Raw genomic sequence first — 21,035 nt, 5'->3', positions numbered from 1 at the left:
GCCTCGCTTCCCTCCTCTCCCCCAAGCACAGAATGATCTGGCCCGCCTCCCCCCCCCCCCCCCCCCCCCACCACCAGACAACATTCGGCCCTCCCCCCCCCAACCAGACAACGATCAGCCCTTCCCCCCTCAACCAGACAACGATCACCGCCCCCCCCCACCCAGACCAACCAGAGAATGATCTGACCTGCCTCCCACCCCCCCCCCCCCCCCACCACCAATCTGAGTCAGAGAGCTGTTGGAAGCTCTGAACTCGCTCTTCAGCAGCTGTAGCCCCCGATTCAGACTTTTATTCAGCAGATTCATTTCGGCGCGATTCCGGGTCGGCGAACGTAGCGGTCCAGGGGGAAATGCTGATAAAGTTGGGTGAGCAGTTCATTAATTCAATTTAAATGCATGCAAATACGTTTAAGTCGCCGTTGCGCCCGTTTCGAGTGCGCATCGGATCGCGACCATTTCCGGGCCTCAGTAAAGTGGCCATCTGCGTGGACGCGGGCACGGATCACGTTAATGGCCTCACACCCGACTTTACCACGTTTTCGCGCCCCAGATAACGGGCACGACGCAGTGATAAAATAGGGCCCTTCATGTTTTTGTTTTGCAGGTAACTGCAAATAAAGCAAGATTTGCAATAGCTTCAAGACATTTGAGAATTTATTTGTAGACCTTTAGGACGGAATTCTCCCAAAAAAATTCTAAGTGTTGAATTCACGTAAAAACGGGAGTAATTCACATTGTTTTTTCAGTGTGAGTTCAGAGATGAATCTCCCACACTCTGTGCACTGGAGAGACCACCAGCGTGAATATCATTAAATTTCAGAGGGCGGGGCCTATTCCCATCGGAGAGGCTAAAATCAGCGTGCTGAGTGGGCCACTACACAAGCACTGATCTGTCAGTGCTGAGATCGGTATTGGCAGCCTCCCTCATTGCTGGCCAACTCGGTTGCTGGCCAGCCCCCCGGCTCCCAACAATGCTGGCTGTCCGCCGCTCCCCCCACGACCTGATCACAGCCCCCCCCCCCCCCCCCCCCCCCACCACAGTCCGCCCTGATTGCTGGCCTCCCTCCTTCCCTGACTGATCCCTGGGCAGAATGGCAGCAGGAACCCCCCCCACCCCCACCGACCCTGCGCCGCCAATAGGCCCCACCCCTTTGTCACTGCCCAATTCTCAATGGGCAGTGCCAAGATGCCCCCTGGGCATTGGCACTTTGCCCATTGGGCAGTGCCAGGGGGTCCAGGCTGGCACTGCCAAGGGCCTTCTCGGGACCCGACCCTCTGAACGGCATCAATTTCCTTTCTCTTCACTCCAGCGGGGTTGGGCCACCAGCTCCCCGCAAGTGTAGAGCTACAGTAAACCCCACAGCGGTGAAACACTCCTTGTGAGAGGGGAGACGCTAGCAGGCCCGGAGATTTCAGTCCCGAGCCCACTAATGATACTTAAAACAGACTTAAATGCGCATTTCAATAAATTATGCAACTCTGCACCGTGTGGAGCTGACGGTGTGGAAATCCGGCTGCCAGAGATGCGCGGAGGCCATGGTGCCCAGTGGGGAGCCCATGAAATGGTCTCCGCTCAAGTCTCCCGATCCACTGTGCTATAAAGCAACTGAGCGTTATGATTTGAAAAATGTCATGATAAAGTAATCACATTTTGATAAATGTTTCAGGACGTTACACATTTTAGCAAAATTTGCAAACCTGGCTTAGAATATCTTTTTTGCTTTGAAGTCAGTTGTCACCGACATGGGTAGAAAATGAATAATGTCCTTGAATTGGGCAATAGGTTCCAATTAAAATCAAAACAACCTGACTGTGGACTTAACACAACCGATGCGTGCTCTGAGAGAGAGGATCAAGGTTAAATATCACAAACGTCAGTGCTAATCCAAATATATCTGGCAAGGTTTATCCTTTAGCCCTTTGGACTCCTCATTCATTTATTGTTCAATCCACAATCTAGTCTTATCTCAAACGTAGAGCTGAAAGCTGAGAAATATATCTGCCAATCTGAAAATGCGTTCATGGTTCCTTGTTATTCCGCTCCCAGGGAATTGACAAGGTCCTTTGGAATGGCATAAATGATATTTTTTCTGATGTTAGTAACAATGTTCTTCTTGTAAATCCCCTCCTGGGATTTTACACAGTCTGCAGAGAGGCATTATGTAGAAAGCTAAAACTGCAGGGTTGATTATTGCACTCCTTGTAGTAGGGCAGTATAAAAGCCGGGTTTTAATCACACAGATACTGAAATCTAATATTTCCTAAAACTCCTGGCTTTCTTGAAATTAGAGTTACTTTTCCTTGTTTGCCTTACTTTCTTGGTCCACGCCACACATAATCCTGTGCTGTGGGGGAATTGGGCAACTAAGTCCCAGGGCTGGCAATGGTGCTCTAAGATCAACGAGAGGGAGTTAATTCATCTTCTAATTTTTCCTATTTGGAAGGGGAGGGATGGCCACCTGGTATGTGCTCTGAGCCTCCGTTTCAACCGCATGGTGTAAATTGGTCTCTCATCTGATCTCACACTGGGCACAGGATATTGCAGCACGCTGTTCCAATGGGTAACACACCTCCAGCCCCTGACACCGAGCAGGGAAGCAGTCCATGCTGCCAATAAGCAGGCCTGGACCTTCAAAGTCTCGCTTACCCCCCCCTCGGGACGCCCGCCAAGGTTATCTCAGGCAAAAGAGCATGGAAGTCAGCAGGCTGCCTCAACAGCAGCTGTGGATTCTTGGAATCCACTTAGACGGAGTGAAAAGGTGAGGAAGATTAAGAAACTGTAGCCACTTAATGGGCACCAGTGAGAACTGGTGTAGCGAGATCACCATTTTGTTCTGAATTTGTTCACCCACAGAGCCACCATCCTGTCTGTTCATGACACCAAGCTTGGAGAAACCACCACGCTCAACCAGCACCTCATCCCTGTGGAGTGTGAGAATGGCAGTGCTATGCCCCTCCCAACCTCTTGCCAACCCCACTTAAGGCAAGGGGCACCCCAGCACGAAAGGTAGATAAGGACTGGAAGTGACCCCTCCCGACCCCTCTCCCTGAAATGGCGATTCTGGGACCCCCAACCCCAGCCCCTAATTGAAGCTATCCATGTCCCTCGAGTTCCTCTCTGGTGCCCCCTGACCAGTTCATGCCCTGGAGGGTGCTGGGTGTCTGAGCGCTCTGCTCCGGAAACCCCCTCTCGGAGGTGAAGTCACAAGGTTCACACTTCTGTAGGCCTGTTGCAAATGGCACCGGAGTGACGTCACATTGGCACCTGCTGAATATCCAGTGATTTGGAGTGGGGGGGGGGGGGGGGGGGGGGGGGAGTCCTGAAGAGAGTGCTTGCTAATTATATGCTAATATATTAAAATGAGCTTTCTACAATCCCTCAGGGAATTTCACGCCACTCCATTGGTGATGGGCTGGGAAGACCAGAACTCAGAAACTCACTGCGCCAATCACATTCTCCAGATTTTGAGCACGCGCCACCATTCCAGCATTTCTCCCGGTTTCCTCTGGGTGCTCCGGTTTCCTCTCACAGTCCAAAGATGTGTGGGTTAGGTTGATTGGCCATGCAAAATGCCCCTTAGAGTCAGTGGGACTAGCAGGGTAAATGCGTGGGGTTATGGAGATAGGACCTCGGTGGGATTATTGTCGGTGCTGAATATTGTTGGGCTGAATGGCCTCCTTCTGCACAGGAGGGCTTCTATGGATTCTATGAAGAATAGAGCCAACGTTTCGAGTCTGGATGATCCTTTGTTAGAGCATTTCTACAAACTCTTAGAGAGCTCGAATGAATTAATCAGCAGCTAATCTATGAGTTGTTGACTGTCCCTTTAAATAGCTATTGGTGGGGCGTGACGGGGGGGTCCTTCCTGTTGCTGAATACACGGTCAGCTGTATATATTTAATAGAGAGCAATAGCTGGAGCATTGAGCTCCAAAGTAACAATGTTGGCTTCAAATTAGCATGACATGTTAATTTGCATATTCTCCTTACTTCTGGCACATTCCTGCTCCAAGAATGTCCAACATAATGTGCTCGCCATTTTGAAACCAAACCAGGATCTGTGGCATTGAAACTATTGGTGTAACAGAGCCAAACTTTGAAGCCAACATCCATTTAGAAACTCTGGCAGTTAGATATCTCAACATTGGATATGATGTAAAGAACACAGCTCCGTCCCATACTACATGCAGCACAAATATAGTAGTTACAGAGTGAAACTCCTGCTGTGAAGTGTTTCTTTCTCATCGCTTTGTTTCAAAAGTTGCAATGGTCATCTCTCTCAATAACATGCTGCCAGTTTGAGTGCAGTTTAGGTTTACCAGTGGAGATTACCAGAAAATATAACAATGTAATAACAATTGTGGGCAGTACAGTAGCACAGTGGTTAGCACTGCTGCTTCACAGCGTCAGGGACCTGGGTTTGATTCCCGGCTTGGGTCACTGTCTGTGTGGAGTTTTAATGTTCTCCCCGTGTCTGCGTGGGTTTCCTCCGGGTGCTCCAGTTTCCTCCCACATTCTGAAAGACGTGCTGGTTAGGCGCATTGACACGAACAGGCCAGACTGTGGCGACTCGGGAAATTTCACAGTAACTTCATTGCAGTGTTAATGTAAACCTTACTTGTGACTAATAAATAAATAAACTTTAATAGCAGCAATGACAATGAAAAAGCCACATTTTTCCGTCTACAAATTACCAATAGCCTGGCATACTCACATAAAGTACACATCATTTCATTAAAAAGCATTATTTATTATCACTCGCAAAAATGGTCATCAGTAGCAATAACTTGTGATTATACAACAATGGCAGGTTACATGTAGTTTTCTCTTTCTAGCAAACAGACCTGATAGTGTGCGTCATACAGTGTCTGAGAGCTCACTGCTTCCGACAGACAGACTTTGAAAAAAATAATGCTGATGGAAACATCAGTTATACCTTCACAAAAATATTACTTCCATTTAGATGCAATATATAAAGAGAATTAGTGTATTTGTTTTGCCCTCTTTTTAGGTCAAACCAAACCAAATAAACAAACTCAGATTAAATCAGGACAAAGTAAAAGGGGCAGCTCCCCAAAAAGGAGGGGGAACAGCCCGAACAGAAATCAAAGTACAAAGGAAACTTAAAAACATCAAATTAAAATGTGATTATTGGGGTCAATGATGCACCCCAACCCCTGCGGTGCCCAGCGGGCGCGGAAAGCATCAACCTCGCCCATGGACACCGCATGCTCCCTCTCCAGGGATACCTGGCCGCGAACGTAGCCGCGGTAGAGGGGAAGACAGTCAGGATGGACGGCCCCCTCGATCGCCCGCAGCCTGGACCAGTAAATGGCGCGTTTCGCCAGGCCCAGGAGCAGGTTCACGAGGAAGTCGCCATCCCGACCCTCCCCTCTCCGCACCGGGTGTCCGTAGATCAGGAGCGTGGGACTGAAGTGCAGACAAAACATCAACAAAAGGTTCTTCAGGAAAACATAAAGGGAGTGCAGCCTAAGACACACAACAAAGACGTGGTCCACGGACTCCACAAGGCCGCAGAAAGGGCAGTCTTCGGAGCCCTTGTTTTGCCTGACATTGTAAAGTTTCCCACATGTCTAAGCAGCAGAAATTCTAAATTTCTCTACCCAACATCCCAGACTGTAGGTAGCATGCAGTCTGCTTCAGGTTCAGGTAATATTAAAAGATGAAGCATTTAAGCTAAAACAGTGAAAGGATTATTTCATAAAAACACAGTGCTAGAGACATGACATCAAAGTGCATCCATTAGGTGATTAGTGGACCATTAACTGATTACATGCTATCCCAAGGTATTATGGCCAATTCATTGAAAAAAAATACATTCTTAGTGTCCTTCAATACAGAAATTTCCACAAAATGATCTTAATCTTCCATCGTTGTAGGGTCAGCATAATTTTACAATAGAAAGATTGCTCCAATGAAGCAGAATTGTTTACCTGGCAGGAGAATGTTTAGAGGAACTTCTTGAAGAAGAATTTAGGAAGAATATTAAATAATTCCGGGGTTAGTATAGACCAAACAATTGATTTCTATGCGGAGCATAATAGAACATCGAATAGTACAGCACAGGAACAGGCCCTTTGGCCCATAATACTGTGCCGAACATGATTCCAAATTAAACTAATCCCTTCTGTCTGCCCTTGGTCCATATCCATCTATTCCTTGCATATCCTTGTGCTTATCTAAAAGCCCCTTAAATGTCCCTATCGTATCTGCCTGCACCACCAGCCCTGGCAGTGCGTCCCAGACACCTACCACTCTCTGTGTAAAAAAACTTGCCCTCTACGTGTCCTTTGAACTTTCCCCCTCTCATCTTAAGTGCATGTACCCTAGTATTAAACATGCTGAAGCTTAATCACTAGAGCCTTCAAATCTTAATTCTGAGTAAAGGATGTTTAATGTAGAGTGGAAGATCAGGTACATTTTCAGGAGTTTTCTTTAAGGAGCAGGAAGGAACTTTGTAGAATCTTACTTCCGTATCAAACATTTATTTATCTTTCAACAGCTGAATAAAGCTTACATTAAGCTTCTCTTCCCTTATTCCTTCTCAAACGCAAACTATGGAACTGATCTTCCTTTTATCCCAGAATAAATAGGCTTTTAAAATGTGATGTTTAACTTCCTTCCTACTTTTGTTGGTCTTAATGGGCTCTGACCACTCTCCTTTAAACCTCTGAGATTAATGGATAAGGCTGAAACCCATAAAAGAGATGCTGTCACGCATCAGGACTTTTAACTATAAGTGCCAGGAAGAGATTTTGAATAAATACATATTAACATGGTGCTATTAAGTTAAATTCAGCTCCAAACAGCTTAAAACCACAACATGCATCTTCCAGAAATGCAGATTATAATTCATTAAATGTGCCTGCCCAGAATGGTACTTCTATGTATCACAATAACTTGAGACAGTGAAGGATCATTACAAATGCACAAAATGTTAGCTGCCAGGAATCCCCAATTGATCATTCTTGGAGCATGAAGAGCTGGAGGAGGGTCAGAGGTCAAACCTTTGGCCTCCATCCAGCCAAGAAAGGAGACCGCTGTACAGATCTAGGGAGTAAATTTCCACAGGGCCATATCCCACTTGGCAAGTGTAACTTAGATCAGTCGTAACTTTGATCAGTAATACAGCCAGATTCTAACACTGGAAACTGCACCCCAAGGAAGGAAAGTTCCTAGATAATGATTATCATTCCTTCTATCTTACTCCTTCATATACCAAAAGAACATGCCCTTGCTTCCTCAATCTCGTAACCTTTGGAAAAGGGAAGAAAGGAAGCAGGAGAGATTACTGCAGGTGAAACAAATGCAAGAATATAACACTCTTAAGTTATTCCATTACATTGTTCAAGAAATAACCTAGTGGACAACAGTTACATGGCATTTATTTAAAAAAAATAAAATGTTTTTCACAAAGCATGAATAATAATTTACAATTGTGCAACTTCAGCACTACCATCTATCAGTTTTGCTTTCCACTTCTCATGTACATATTATAACTCCAACTATGAGGTAGTCATACACATTACCAATATGGCATGAAATCCTGTTCAATACAAATTTGGGTTACTATACTTTGGTCTCCAACTCATCTATTTCAATGGTACAGTGATCCTTTTTGGTGCCGAGGCCCAACTCCATTTGCACATTATGGGTTCCATCAATGGTAACTGCATAGATTTGTTTGTCTGCTTTGTTAGCATCACTTGTGCATCCATTTCTCTGATAGGCCATGATCTGATTAACGCTTGTAGGTTTTGTTTCACGAATCAGTGGAACCTAAATAAGAGCGAATTATGAGAAGATTGGATAGATAGATCACGCACTGTATCTGAACAATTTGATTAATTGTATGTCACTCAAACGATGATTACACTGCTTTGTCATGTGGAGTTAAGATGATAACATTCAAAATTATAAGGGTAAATGTTAATCTTCATTGCATGGGCAGTAGTGTGGTGGAGTTGATCACCATCCATTACAGAACTGTCTGGTTTATACTCCATTGATATCAATGGACTGAAGACTGGATGAATGATCCAGAGTGGGATTTTCCAGCTGCGCTCGCCCCGAAACCAGAAAATCCCACCCAAGGTCAATGGACCTTTCCATGGTCCTCCCCTCAACCGTCACGGTTCCTGTGGCGGGTGGAATGAGAAAATTTGCCACCCAATCTCTTATATTATTGTCCAGTACAGGTGAAAATTTACCCCTGCATCCTAGGCGATGAATCAAAGAGGTTCTTAGGGAAGAGAAAGTAATGGATAGCATTTTAGTTTCCATGACAGGAATTGGACAAAATCTAGTACACCATGTGAATTCAGTCAGTTACTATATTTGAGAGAAGTCAGAACTTGTGATGTTCATTCTACTTTTAGAACCATAGAGTCCCTACAGTGCAAAAAGAGGCCATTCAGCCCATTGAGTCTGCACCAACTCTCCAAAAGAACATCTCACCTAGCCCCTTCCCTCTGTCCTATCCCCATAATCCTTTCTCATTTACCATGGCTAATCCACCTATCCTGCTACACATCTTTGGACACTAAGGGGCAATTTAGCACAGCCAAAACCACCTAACCTGCAAATCTTTGGACTGTGAGAGGAAACCCAATCAGACATAGTGAAATTGCAAGCTCCATATAGACAGTCATCCAAGGCCGAAACTGAACCCAGGTCAATGCCGCTGTGAGGCAGCAGTACTACCACTGTGCTACTATGCTGCCTGTCTTGCATGTACCACTGCCAACCAAATGGACAGGTCATGGTGGTTCTCTTTCCAGAACACACTTCTCAAAATAGATGAGTGTGATGATTGACAATGTGCAAAATGCTCCTATGTGCATATGGATTAGTCACTGTGTGCTATCTAAACATACATTCCAGCTGAGCAGATTAGAATAATAACAAATGTCTCAACTGCAGTCCAAATAACATGCATGCTTAAATGCTTCATGAGCTGTATTGAGGAAATCACATGCACACAATTTTATTTTTCTATTCATTCATGTGTGCATTCACTGACAAGGCCAGCATTTGTTACTCCATGTCCCTGGTTTTGTCCTTGAACTGAGTGGTTTGCTGGGCCATTTCAGAGGGTATTTTTAAGGGTCAACTATGCTGCTGTGGATTTGGAATCATCTGTAAGCCAGACTGGGTACGAGTGGCAGATTTCCTTCCCTGAGGGACATTAGTAAACCAGATGGGTTTTACAACAATCGATAATGGTTTCACGGTCAGCATTAGAGACTTTAATTCCAGAGCAGTTACCCGGGTCTCTGGAATAATTGTCCAGTGACAATACCACTACGCCACTGTCCGCCCCTCCCAGTGATGTTACAATATTTAAAGTTAATGAATCACAAATCTCCCCTTATTTCTCCCTGTGAGTGCCGTTCCTCACTAGCAGCTGGGAATTGGGATTCTGATACTTGAAACACAAATAAAAAATGAGAGGATAAAATTTCCAGTTAGTTTAAGTGTTGGATGTCTCTTTGCAGCATTCTCTCTCATGTAGGATGCGTGACGCTGCATTCACATCACAGATCTCATACAAAATATTGCATAGTGAAGAGTTATAGAGAAAACACAGCACACATGAACCACACTTCCAGTGGGCTACCATAACGTTGGCAGCAGAACACTGGAAACCACGCTTACATGTCAATTATGAGTCTCTGCTGGAGGTGCAGTGGCTGATTAGGGAAAATCCACAAGGAAATTCATGATGCAAATCCAATTCTAATCTGGCAGGAAAAGATGTCTTAAAGCTCCTTAACTTCTGTCACAATAAAAATGCTTCGGATCAAATTTGGTTCTCCTCTCTCACTCTATTTAATGTAAGAACAGATAATCACTTCAATATAAGTGCAGAGAAGGTAGATTTCTGAGACAAAAGCTAAGCTTGTATCCTCTTCAGAGATGTCAGAAGCTGCTCTGTAGGTAGATTACAATGGAGTATGACATGAATTGGGAAATAACCACTAGGTTTCAATTGATTTGAAATTACAAAACGGGACCCTAAATCATTTTTCCATTAAAGGCCACCAACAATAATAAAAGTGTTCATCCAGTTAATGCCAATGACAGACAAGTTTAACAAAAAATGCCTACAAAGGCCATTGTTGAGACCTAGATTGAGCACAATACTGAGGCCATGGCCAGATCATCTCTGCGCTGTACAGATGGAAGGCTCTAATGAACCTCGTCAAGGCTAGGAAGCAGTCTCGGCAGCTGGCTGACACTAATACTGTAAGGTACGTTTGGTATTTATGCTGATCATCCAATAGCTGCTCTAGCAAAGAAGGGGAGGATGGACAAACATCTTTTGGTCTTCATGAATAGTGCTAAATGACTCAAAGATCTGTTTTTAGAGCTGCTCCTAGGCTGCTGGTAGGAGATGGTTCGAGTCACACAGAGCACATTTGTAGCTTCAATACAGAGAGTCTAAGTAATCAGGAAAATAACCAACGAATAAATTGATATTGATGGTTCTCAGGTGTCTACAGGTTATTGTGGTTTTGTGTGTTGGAGTTTTGGACAGATGTGGTGGGTGGGGTTTTGAGCCCGGACTTTCTGTCTGCGGGAATGCCGGTGCGTGCTCAAAATCCAGAGAGTGCGATTCACACCAGCGAGTTTGGAGTTCTGACTCTTTTGATTTGATTTATTATTGTCACATGTATTAGTATACAGTGAAAAGTATTGTTTCTTCTGCACTATACAGACAAAGCATACCGTTCATAGTGTATAGCGCAGAAGAAACAATACTTTTTAGAGTCAATGCTAAGGTGCAGAGAAACATCAACTTAATAATGCAAGGTAGGTCCATTCAAAAGTCTGATGGCAGCAGGGAAGAAGCTGTTCTTGAGTCGGTTGGTACGTGACCCTCAGACTTTTGTATCTTTTCCCCGACGGAAGAAGGTGGCAGAGAGAATGTCCGGGGTGCGTGAGGTCCTTAATTATGCTGGCTGCTTTGCCGAAGCAGCGGGAAGTGTAGACAGAGTCATTGGATGGGAGGCTGGTTTGCGTGATGGATTGGGTTACATTCATGACCTTTTGTAGTTTCTTGCGGTCTTGGGAAGAACAGGAGCCGTACCAAGCTGTATACAACCAGAAAGAATGCTTTCTATAAATGTTGGTGAGAGTCGTAGCTGACATGCCAAATTTCCTTAGTCTTCTGAGAAAGTAGAGGCATTGATGGGCTTTCTTAACTATAGTGTTGGCATGGGGGGGACCAGGAGAGGTTGTTGGTGATCTGGACATCTAAAAACTTGAAGCTCTTGACCCTTTCTACTTCATCCCCATTGATGTAGACAGGGGTATGTTCTCCTTTACGCTTCCTAAAGTCGATGACAATCTCCTTCATTTTGTTGACATTGAGGGAGAGATTATTGTCGCTGCACCAGTTCACCTGACTGTCTATCTCATTTCTGTACTCTGTCGCATCATTGTTTGAGATCCAACCCACTACGGTGGTGTCGCCAGCAAACTTGAAAGTCAAGTTGAAGGGGAATTTGGCCACACAGTCATAGGTGTATAAGGAGTATAGTAGGGGGCTGAGAACACAGCCTTGTGAGGCACCGGAGTTGAGAAGGATCGTGGAGGAGGTGCTGTTACCTATTCTTACTGATGGTGGTCTGTGGATTAAGAAGTTCAGGATCCAGACGCAGAGGGAGGAGCCGAGGCCCAGGCCACAGAGCTTGGAGATGAGTTTCGTAGGAATAATGGTGTTGAAGGCTAAGCTGTAGTCAATAAATAGGAGTTTGTTGTCTAGATGTTCCAGGGTTGCGTGCAGGGCCAGGGAGATGGCATCTGCTGTGGATCTGTTGTGGCGGTAGGCGAACTGTAGTGGATCCAGGTAGTCCGGGAGGCTGGAATTGATTCATGCCATGACTAGCTTTTTGAAGCACTTCATAATGATGGATGTCAGAGCCACTGGACGATAGTCATTAAGGCACACTGTTTGGCCTTTCTTTGGTACTGGGATGATGGTCATCTTCTTGAAGCAGATAGGGACCTCAGCGGCGCTTCGCCAGTGGAATGGGTGAAACATGCCGTGGAACCGCAGAAAGCTCATTTTAATACATTAACACGTCATTACAGAGCACTCTTCCAGGACATCCCCCCTCACTTGATATTCAGCGGGTGTCGGCATGACGTCAGAAAAGCTTCCCAAGTAGGTAAGCTAAAGCTTTTTTTAAAAACAGCCTACTCACTAATTCAAATATTTTCCTCGATTTCTGGAAGTTTTTTTTCTTCTTTTTATTGCGTCTACTACTTTACTTCGACTTCTTTTGCAGTCGATTCATTGGCTTATGTCTTTTTCTGCTTTCCTGCCTCTGACTTGACGTTCTCTCCGGGTTAGGAAGATTCCAAGCGTGTTCTTTGAAAGTGGAGTTTGGAAATCCTTGTGTGAAAATCAGAGTTCCAGTGAGGTCAGTTGGCTCACGGTGTGACAAGGGGGAATTTGATAAGAAATCCACAGTTGTTGTTTTGGTGGCATCTGTCACTTGCTTTCAGAATGTGGTGTGCCTGACCATGTTTCGCCTATTACCTTACATGTACCGTGTACTTACTGAGAACATTAGAGTACAAGATATATTTTGTATCTTGTGTTCTCCTTACAAATCTGTATATATCTGTAAAAGAATAGCTGTGGTGAAGGAGTAACATATTATAGTTAATATTTTCTTGTTTAATAAATGTTTTATTCTTTTGTTAAAAGTTAATTCGCAGTCCTGCATTTCTGTTCATCCACGTATCTAAACAAACATTAAAGGTATGATCTATTGAGCCGGAGTTCTGCTCTGGGAACTGACTTTCCAGTAGTAACGTCAGCAAACAATAGTTGATTGAATGTTTTACTTTACAAGTTTTAATCTCTTTTCGACTGCAAGAAAACAGGACAAAGATACCAAGATGACAATAATCTCTCCCTCGATGTCAGTAAAACGAAGGAGATAGTCATCAACTTCACGAAGCGTAGTGGAGAACATGCCCCTGTCTAAATCAATGGTGATGAAGTGGAAATGGTTGAGAGTTTCAAGTTTCTAGGTGTCCAGACCACCAACAACCTGTCCTGGTCCCTCCACACCAACGCTATAGTTAAGAAAGCCCACCAACACCTCTACCTTCTCAGGAGGCTAAGGAAATTCTGCATGTCCACCATGACTCTCGCCAAGAAAGCATTCCTTCTGGTTCTATCACAGCTTGAGATGGCTCCTGCTCTGTCCAAGACCGCAAGAAAATATGAACGTAGTTCATATTTCAAACATTCATATGAATATTATATGAACGTGTTATGAACGTAGCCCAGTCTATCACGCAAACCCTCCTCCCATCCACTGACTCCGTCTACACTTCCCAGTGCCTTGGAAAAGCAGCCAACATAATCAAGGACCCCATGCACCCCAGGCATACTCTCTTCCACCTTCTTCTGATGGGAAAAAGATACAAAAGTCTGAGGTCACGTACCAATCGACTCAAGAACAGCTTCATCCCTGCTGCCATCAGACTTTTGAATGGACCTACCATATATTAAACTGATCTTTCTATATACCTTATCTTTAACTGCAACATTATATTCTGCATCCTCTCCTTTCCTTATCCCCTATGTACTCTATGAAAGGTATGTTTTGTCTGTATAACGTGCACGAAGCAATACTTTTCATTGTATCCCAACACATGTGGCAATAATAAATCAAATTTAAAAAAGGCAGCCTGGTGTTTGAATTGAAAGGCAAACAAAGCTGTAGAGATTAGTTCTGCAGATGAATTTGTAAAACAGAATGTCAAGATTATCCTGTTCAAGTAAGAAGACCCACTGAAGCCACACTTTTTTAGATACAAAACCTGGTGTAGAAGGAGATGATGAACAGTTGGGGCTTAAGAGCCAGTGCAGGCCAGACACTAACGTTTGAAATAAGTTTGTTCTGGAACATGGAGAAAAACATGCAAAAGAAGATGAGTTGATGAAGGGATCCAGCTAGAAATGAAGGGTACATGTAAACTAACTGAAGTAGCTGAAAAACAAAGCATGTGGTCAGGAAATATAGATACCGATAAAGTAAATAGAAAATTTTGTAGGATAATTCAAATGGGAGTTTCATGTCTGTTGTTTTCTCTGAACACCGACTCCACACAAGCTCGTATATTCAGATTTATGTCTGTGAGCATCCACCCCTTAAAACTCCAGGTCCCTCTGGTGAGCTCCTGCCAGTCCTAATGAACTCAGACTGGGAATATATGTGAAGATTTATCACACACGGTGTCTGGTTTAACACTTAACATCATCTCATTCCAAAGCACTGTTGTTTTTGAATTGCTGCCATATTAACACCTTTTTGCTTATTAAAGGGACAGGAACCTCTTTCCCGTGCAATATTTCATGCCTTTCACTATTTTATCAATATTTCTGAACTTTATCTCATTAATTCCAAATTCTCTATTTAAAATATTCTTCCACACACTGTCCTCACTCAAGACTTGTTGCCCTGTCTCCCGATTGACATCATTCTATCCTAACACCTCAGAACTATGAAGCTTCTTAACCCCTTCAGTCTTCCCTTTATACAACAATTGACAGGCTTTTAGACCCAAAGCACAGTGTCACCCAATCACTAATCCTGGAGCATCTTATATTTCCCATGCTCCAAAACTGACAATATCTTGCACTATGAGCATCACTCCTTAACTACATTTCTTTCAATAAATCTATATCCAGAATTATTTAGCAAGCCATTTTTTAAACGTATTATGAAATGTATCACAATGCAACCTAAATATCCTAAAGGCTCTTTTCCCCTCCTCAAATTAAAACATTGTTTGGAGGAAATAGTTGTGTGTGAAAACAATGGCCCTTCAAACAACAAAGCCACCAGAACAATATCCTACATTTGTCAAAAATTTCATAGCCAAGTTACTTTGAGGTTTATACATTACAAGGTGACCATGGAAAGACTCCAACAGGGCATGGTGGCACAGTGGTTTGCACTGCAGCGGCATGGTGGCACAGTGGTTAACACTGCAGCAGGCACGGTGGCGCAGTGGTTAGCACTGCAGCAGCACAGTGGTTGACACTGCAGCCTAACAGCATAAGGGACTCGGGTTCAATTCCGGCCTTGGGTGACTGTGTGGAGTTTGCATGTTCTCCCCATGTCTGTGTGGGTTTCCTTCGGGTGCTCCGGTTTCCTCCCACACCTCAAAGGTGGGCAGGTTAGGTGGATTGGCCATGCTAAATTGCCCCTTAGTGTCAGGGGGGCTAGCTAGGGTAAGTATGTGAGATTACAGGGATAGGGCCAAGGTGGGGTTGTTGTCGGTGCAGGCTCAATGGGCTGAATGGCCTCCTTCTGCACTGTAGAGATTCTATGATTCTAACACAGCAAGCAGCAGTTGCCTATGCAAGAATTAAATAACACAGCCAGGGATTAAGGAAAAAAGAAACTCATATCAATGGCCACAAAGTAATAGCAAAGATAACTTAGTTCTTGCAATCGTTATCCAGAGTGAGGTTTTTTTTCCTCTCCTGAGAGCAGTGGAAGTTTGAGAGTATTAGCAGTCAGCTTTTGGCACCTTCTTAAGGCCTAAACCTAGACACTGCAGACAGAAGTTTTGTGTCGATAGAGAACATCATTGCTGAAGCTGATTCTGTCTTCACCTGCGATCCACACTCTTTCCAAGGGAGCTCCTGGCTGCTTTGACTGAGATAAATTAATACAGATTTGGCATCAAATCTGGCATCTTCCTGGGCTGAATGGTTCATTGTCATACCAGATCATTCATGTATATGGCCACTGGTGGAGCATATAAGTTCTTTTCCATGACTAATTATCAGACTATCGGTCGTCAAAAGAGTTAACAAGCCACTAGACACATCTGCTGAATAAAATAGTGTTTGAAAAGACAGCAAAATAATTTTCCTACTTCATCATTTGCCTCAGTGAAATTCTTTCGGCAGATATGAGCCATAATTCCAGCTGCCAGAGCATCTCCCAGGACATTAATCATGGTCCGAAATCTATCCCTTTAAACAAAAACACTAAAGGTTAGCAGTCTGTAAAACATAATAGTCAGCTTTTTGAGGTAAAAGCAATGTTATGTCAGGTTTAAATACAGTAAAAGGAAATTCTGTTTCACAACTTACAATGCCCAGTCTACTGCAATTATTAGAGTGATGTCATCTGTAGGAAGACCAACGGATGTCAAGACGATAACCATGGTCACCAGGCCAGCTTGTGGAATCCCCGCTGCACCTATACTGGCAGCTGTCGCTGTTATGCTGGAAAAGAAGAGAAATACAAACTATTTTTGTTGGGTAAGATTCCACCTTTTTAACACAGGCTTTTACTGTTTTGGTCTCTAACCCTCCTCCTGTAAACCGAGAGGGTGACCTTTCGCCACACCTTCGATAATTCTATTCTAAAGCTAGAATGTTCCAGGGTAAATGAGAGTAGCATTCGGGATGGTGCAATGTCTTTGGGGGCCAGGGGGAGGCATTATCCGGCCCGGGAGCGATGTGGCAGGGGAGCCGCATTCTATCATTTTTTTTCCAACCTCTCCGTCCTGTTTGGTGCATCGTAGCACATTCAGCACCACTGAGGCATCAGGACCTCAGTTATGCTGGGTTGAAGGCAACAATTGGATGCTGGTGTTCAGATCCCATAAGTGCTGGCAGCTCTCCAAAAACTCGTGTGTCCGCAGGCTAATTGATATATGGGTTTTGCTGTTTATATTGTGGTACCAAAATCGGTTCTCTACTTAGATTTCGGTACCACATCCAGGCCCCAATGATCAACATGCGTTCAAAAATTAAATAGCATGTACTGTCCAACTTCATATCAGGCTACCATAAGCCAAACTGAAAGAGAACTGCTGGGATTGGAGACAAGACCAATATGCCCAGCTTGACACAAGGAAGACACATTCCAAAAGGGCGGCACGGTGGCACTGCTGCCTCACAGCACCTGGGACCAGGTTCATTTCCGGCCTTGGGTGACTGTATGGAGTTTGCACATTCTCCCCGTGTCTGTGTGGGTTTCCTGAGTGCTCCGTTTTCCTCCCATAGTCCAAAGATGTGCAGGTTAGGTAGATTGGCCATGCTAAATTGCCCCTTAGTGTCCCAAGATGCGTAGGTTAGATGGATTCGTCATGGTAAATTTGTGGCGTTGCGGGAAGAGGGCCTGGGTAAGAGGGTAGGTGCAGATGCAATGGAACAAATGGCCTCCTTCTGCACTGTAGGGATTCTACGATTCTTCTTTCTATGAAAAATCAAACCCAGCAGTCAATACATTGTGACAGCAGGAAACAATGAGAGCAGCAAGATAACATGATGGCAAGTCCAAATGGCAACTGCGCCATTCCCAAAACATTGTGATTGCATAAGCCTGGGAGTTTACAGTTCTTTGTAACATGAGTTTTCACCTAACTACATATATCTAACACATAGCAGAGCAGCACCACAATATAAATTTAAATTTTGGCCTCCCCTGATACAAGTCCTGGTTTTCCAAATTCAATCCCTTCTCGGTTAACTGATCTCAGTAAGACATTTGTGAATGGGATGGAAATTGCCACTTGTTCTCACTCTGGATATGTACAGTAGCTGGAACTCCAGTCTCAAACTAGTTGATCTATTCTAATGCTTTCAGGAGCAGCCTAGCAAGTTGTTCAGTTGTAAAACAATAGACGCAAAATGGAGAAATATCGAAAGGATCTATAGGCACTGATCCAGGCATTGTATCAGGACCGGACTCCAACTATCCTGTTCTATTTGACTCTGGAAATTTCTCCTCACCACCCACTCTGGGAGCGCTGTCTCTCAGAACAGTTTGATATGGATGCACTCCCAGGGCCCGATTTTACCAACACGTTGAACCCGTTTTCGGGCGCAGAAATTTGGTAAAGTCGGACGTGAGGCGAGTGTCGCGATCTGTGCCCACCTCTGCGCCAGTTCCCCCTTTACCAAGGCCCAAAAATGGCCGCGATTGGGACTGCTACCGAAATGCATGCATTTAAATTGACTTAATGGGCAGCACGCCAAACCTTACCAGCACTTCCCCCTTTACCACCACGTTCGCCTATCCAGAATCGGCGCGAAACATACATGCTCCACAAAAGTCCTATTCGGGCACTCCAGTTAGTGAGGAGGTAAGTGCTGAGCATCCGACGTCTCTCTGCTTGAGATCGGTAGGGGGGGGGTGGGGTAGGGTGGGGTGAAGGTGGGTCCGACGGCTCTCTGCTTGAGATTGGTGGGGGGAGTGGAAGGTGGGGTTCGCTTCCAATCTGCCTGAGATCAGTGAGGGGGAAGGGGGTTCTGCTGCCACTCTGCCTGAGATCAGTGTGGGGGAAGGCGGGGGGGGTCTGCTGCCATCTGCCTGAGATCAGTGAAGGGGAAGGGGGGGTCCACTGCCACTCTGCCTGAGATCAGTGAAGGAGAAGGGGGGCAGGGGCCCATGATTGGTCTGGGTGGCAGAGGGGGTGGGGGGATAAGGGGGTCAGTAATGTTGTGGAGATGGGGCAATGTCTGTGTGGCTAGGGTGAAGCATTATCTGGCTCGGGAGTGATGTGGCAGGGGAGCCGCATTCTATAATTTTTTTTCTGCGCATGCGCAGTTGGAGGTGCCGATCGGAGCTGCAGGATTTTGGGCGCCACCCACAGGCTTGTGCAGCGCAATTTGGAATTGCTGATATTTTTTCAGGCAGAGTGCATATGGGGGCGCCTGAGAACGGGACTAAAAGTCGGATCTGAAACACTCCCAAGTCCTTAGAATCAAAATGGTAAAATAGGGCCCACAACAGAATTACATCTATTACATCTGAGAATGATTACCATTCCAGGATATTTCCTAGTAAGAAGTCTCACAACACCAGGTTAAATAAAGTCCAACAGGTTTGTTTGGAATCATGAGCTTTCGGAGCACTGCTCCTTCATCAGGTGAGTGCTTAATCACTTACCTGATGAAGGAGCAGCGCTCTGAAAGCCCGTGATTCTAAATAAACCTGTTGGACTTTAACCTGGTGTTGTGAGACTTCTTGCTGTGCCCACCCCTGTCCAATGCCGGCATCTCCACATCATGGCTACCTGTAGGATAGAAGTGGATGTGGCCCTAGGTTTCTAAACATTGACTCCAAACCTCAAGAATTCTTATGGCTTCAGCTCAAATATACTACCAATTTTAAAAAAGTGCACCTTTGTTGTTGTTCGAAGAAGACAGGATTGGGCCATCTATCTATAGCCTTAATGCCAGATGGCACTCAACATCAATGGTAAACTGGAATAGGTGTTGGAGGGCAAGTGGCTCTCATTGACACAAACCCAAGTTAGAAATAGAGGAAAGGAAAATTGGTAAGAAGCTACTAAATCCAAATTTGCTCACATAAACGAGAATTCCATTTACCTGACAGTAATGATTTGTCCAAAGTCCAGTTCATAGTTATTAACCTGTGCTATAAATATTGCTGCCACTGCTTCATACAAGGCAGTGCCATCCATGTTGATTGTTGCTCCCACAGGCAAAACAAATCTTGCAATTCTTCTATCGATATGATTATTTTCCAACAGGCACTTGAAGGTAATAGGCAAAGTGGCAGAACTGTGAATAAATAATCAGTGGTAACCACAGTTAAAACTAGAGTGCATGCCTCAAATAGCAGATAGATCCATGCAGATCTGTCATTGCCTACACCTTCTCCGAAATATGTGAAAAGATGGGACTTCCACCAAACACCCAGAAAACCAAGGTCCTCTGCCAACCAGCTCCCACAGCACAACTCTCCCCATTAATTATCAATGGCGAGATCCTGAAAAATGTGGCCCATTCCCATATCTTAGAGCCTGCTCTCGATGAAAGCAGACATAGATGACAAAATTCACCATTGCATCCAGTGCATTAGCTCAGCCTTTGGCCAGCAGAAGGTGAGTATTTGAGTGCCAGGATCTCAAGCCCGACACTAAGGTCATGGTTTACCATGTAACGGTATTCCCCGTGTTCTTATATACTTCAGAACATTGAACAACCTATAGCAGGCACCATAAAGCACTGGGGATGGACCATCAGTGGTGCCTTTGCAAGATCTTCAAAATCTAGTGGCAAAAAAGGTGCCCAAATAGCAGTGCCATCTTTCAAGCCAACCCGAACAGCCTTGTGATGCTAATCACTCCAAATCAGCTCTGCTGGACAGCACATCCTCTAAATGCCAGACACCAAATTCCCAAAGCAACTGCTCTATTTGGAGTTTGGTCTTGGCAAGCGGAAGAGAGTGGAAATACTTTAGGAATGTCCTCTAAGCATCCCTGAAGAGGTCAAACATCCTGCTGACTCATGGGAGACCTTGGCTTGTGAGCAACCAAAATGAAGAAGGTACATTTCAGAAGACACCGAACAGATTGAGAGACGTTGATGGAAACATGCAGAGGTGAAATTATGGCATCAGAGAGAACGCACAAACCTCCCAGCAACTAATCTACAAGGCCCTCCAAGCACCACCTGCTTTGCATAGAGCAGAGTCTGCATCTGAAAACCCATCAAACTGGAGTGGAAGCAAATCCTCTTTGATCATGAGGTGCTGCCTAAGAGGAGGGATGGTGTACGAATGAACACACTAGTGAGATTGGAGCTAATAATAAACCAAAAGGCCGATTAATTTTGATCAAATTTAATTTTTATTTTTATTAAATGATAGCATTTGAGTCTGGAAAAAGATCATGGAACATACCTTGATGAAGTAGCCAAAGCTATGAGCAAAGCTTGAAGAATTCCTCTTATATAAACGATGGGATTTTTCTTGGTGATGAAGAGGTACACCATGGGTAGAACAAATAGGCCATGGACCACTAAACCACAAACCACCGTGATAGCATAGAAACCCAGTTTCTTTCCAATTGCTGTTGGATCATCCATCTCCAGTATTTTGCCAGCAATAAGGAAAACGATACCTATCGGGAAATAACTAACAAAAAAGAACACACGTTGTTAAGTGCAACCAATTAAGGACAACAAAAAATAAGTAGAAATAAAAGCT

At 44.5% G+C, this 21,035-nt stretch overlaps 1 protein-coding gene across 1 annotated transcript in view; it reads right to left on the bottom strand.

The window, feature by feature from the left end:
* Positions 1–7,590: 7,590 nt before the first annotated feature.
* slc1a7a (solute carrier family 1 member 7a) overlaps positions 7,591–21,035 on the bottom strand; it is a 66,325-nt gene continuing 52,880 nt past the window's right edge. Inside the window, exons 7-11 of the mRNA XM_078219202.1 lie at positions 20,730–20,963; positions 19,412–19,606; positions 16,160–16,294; positions 15,940–16,039; positions 7,591–7,800 (exon numbers count right to left, since the gene is read on the bottom strand). Coding sequence (XP_078075328.1) covers positions 7,591–7,800; positions 15,940–16,039; positions 16,160–16,294; positions 19,412–19,606; positions 20,730–20,963 — 874 coding nt within the window. The remainder of the gene's footprint in view (positions 7,801–15,939; positions 16,040–16,159; positions 16,295–19,411; positions 19,607–20,729; positions 20,964–21,035) is intronic.

This window comes from Mustelus asterias, chromosome 8, assembly GCF_964213995.1.
Source record: "Mustelus asterias chromosome 8, sMusAst1.hap1.1, whole genome shotgun sequence".
Taxonomy (NCBI): domain Eukaryota; kingdom Metazoa; phylum Chordata; class Chondrichthyes; order Carcharhiniformes; family Triakidae; genus Mustelus; species Mustelus asterias.
This window is presented reverse-complemented; position numbering and strand designations above follow the sequence as displayed.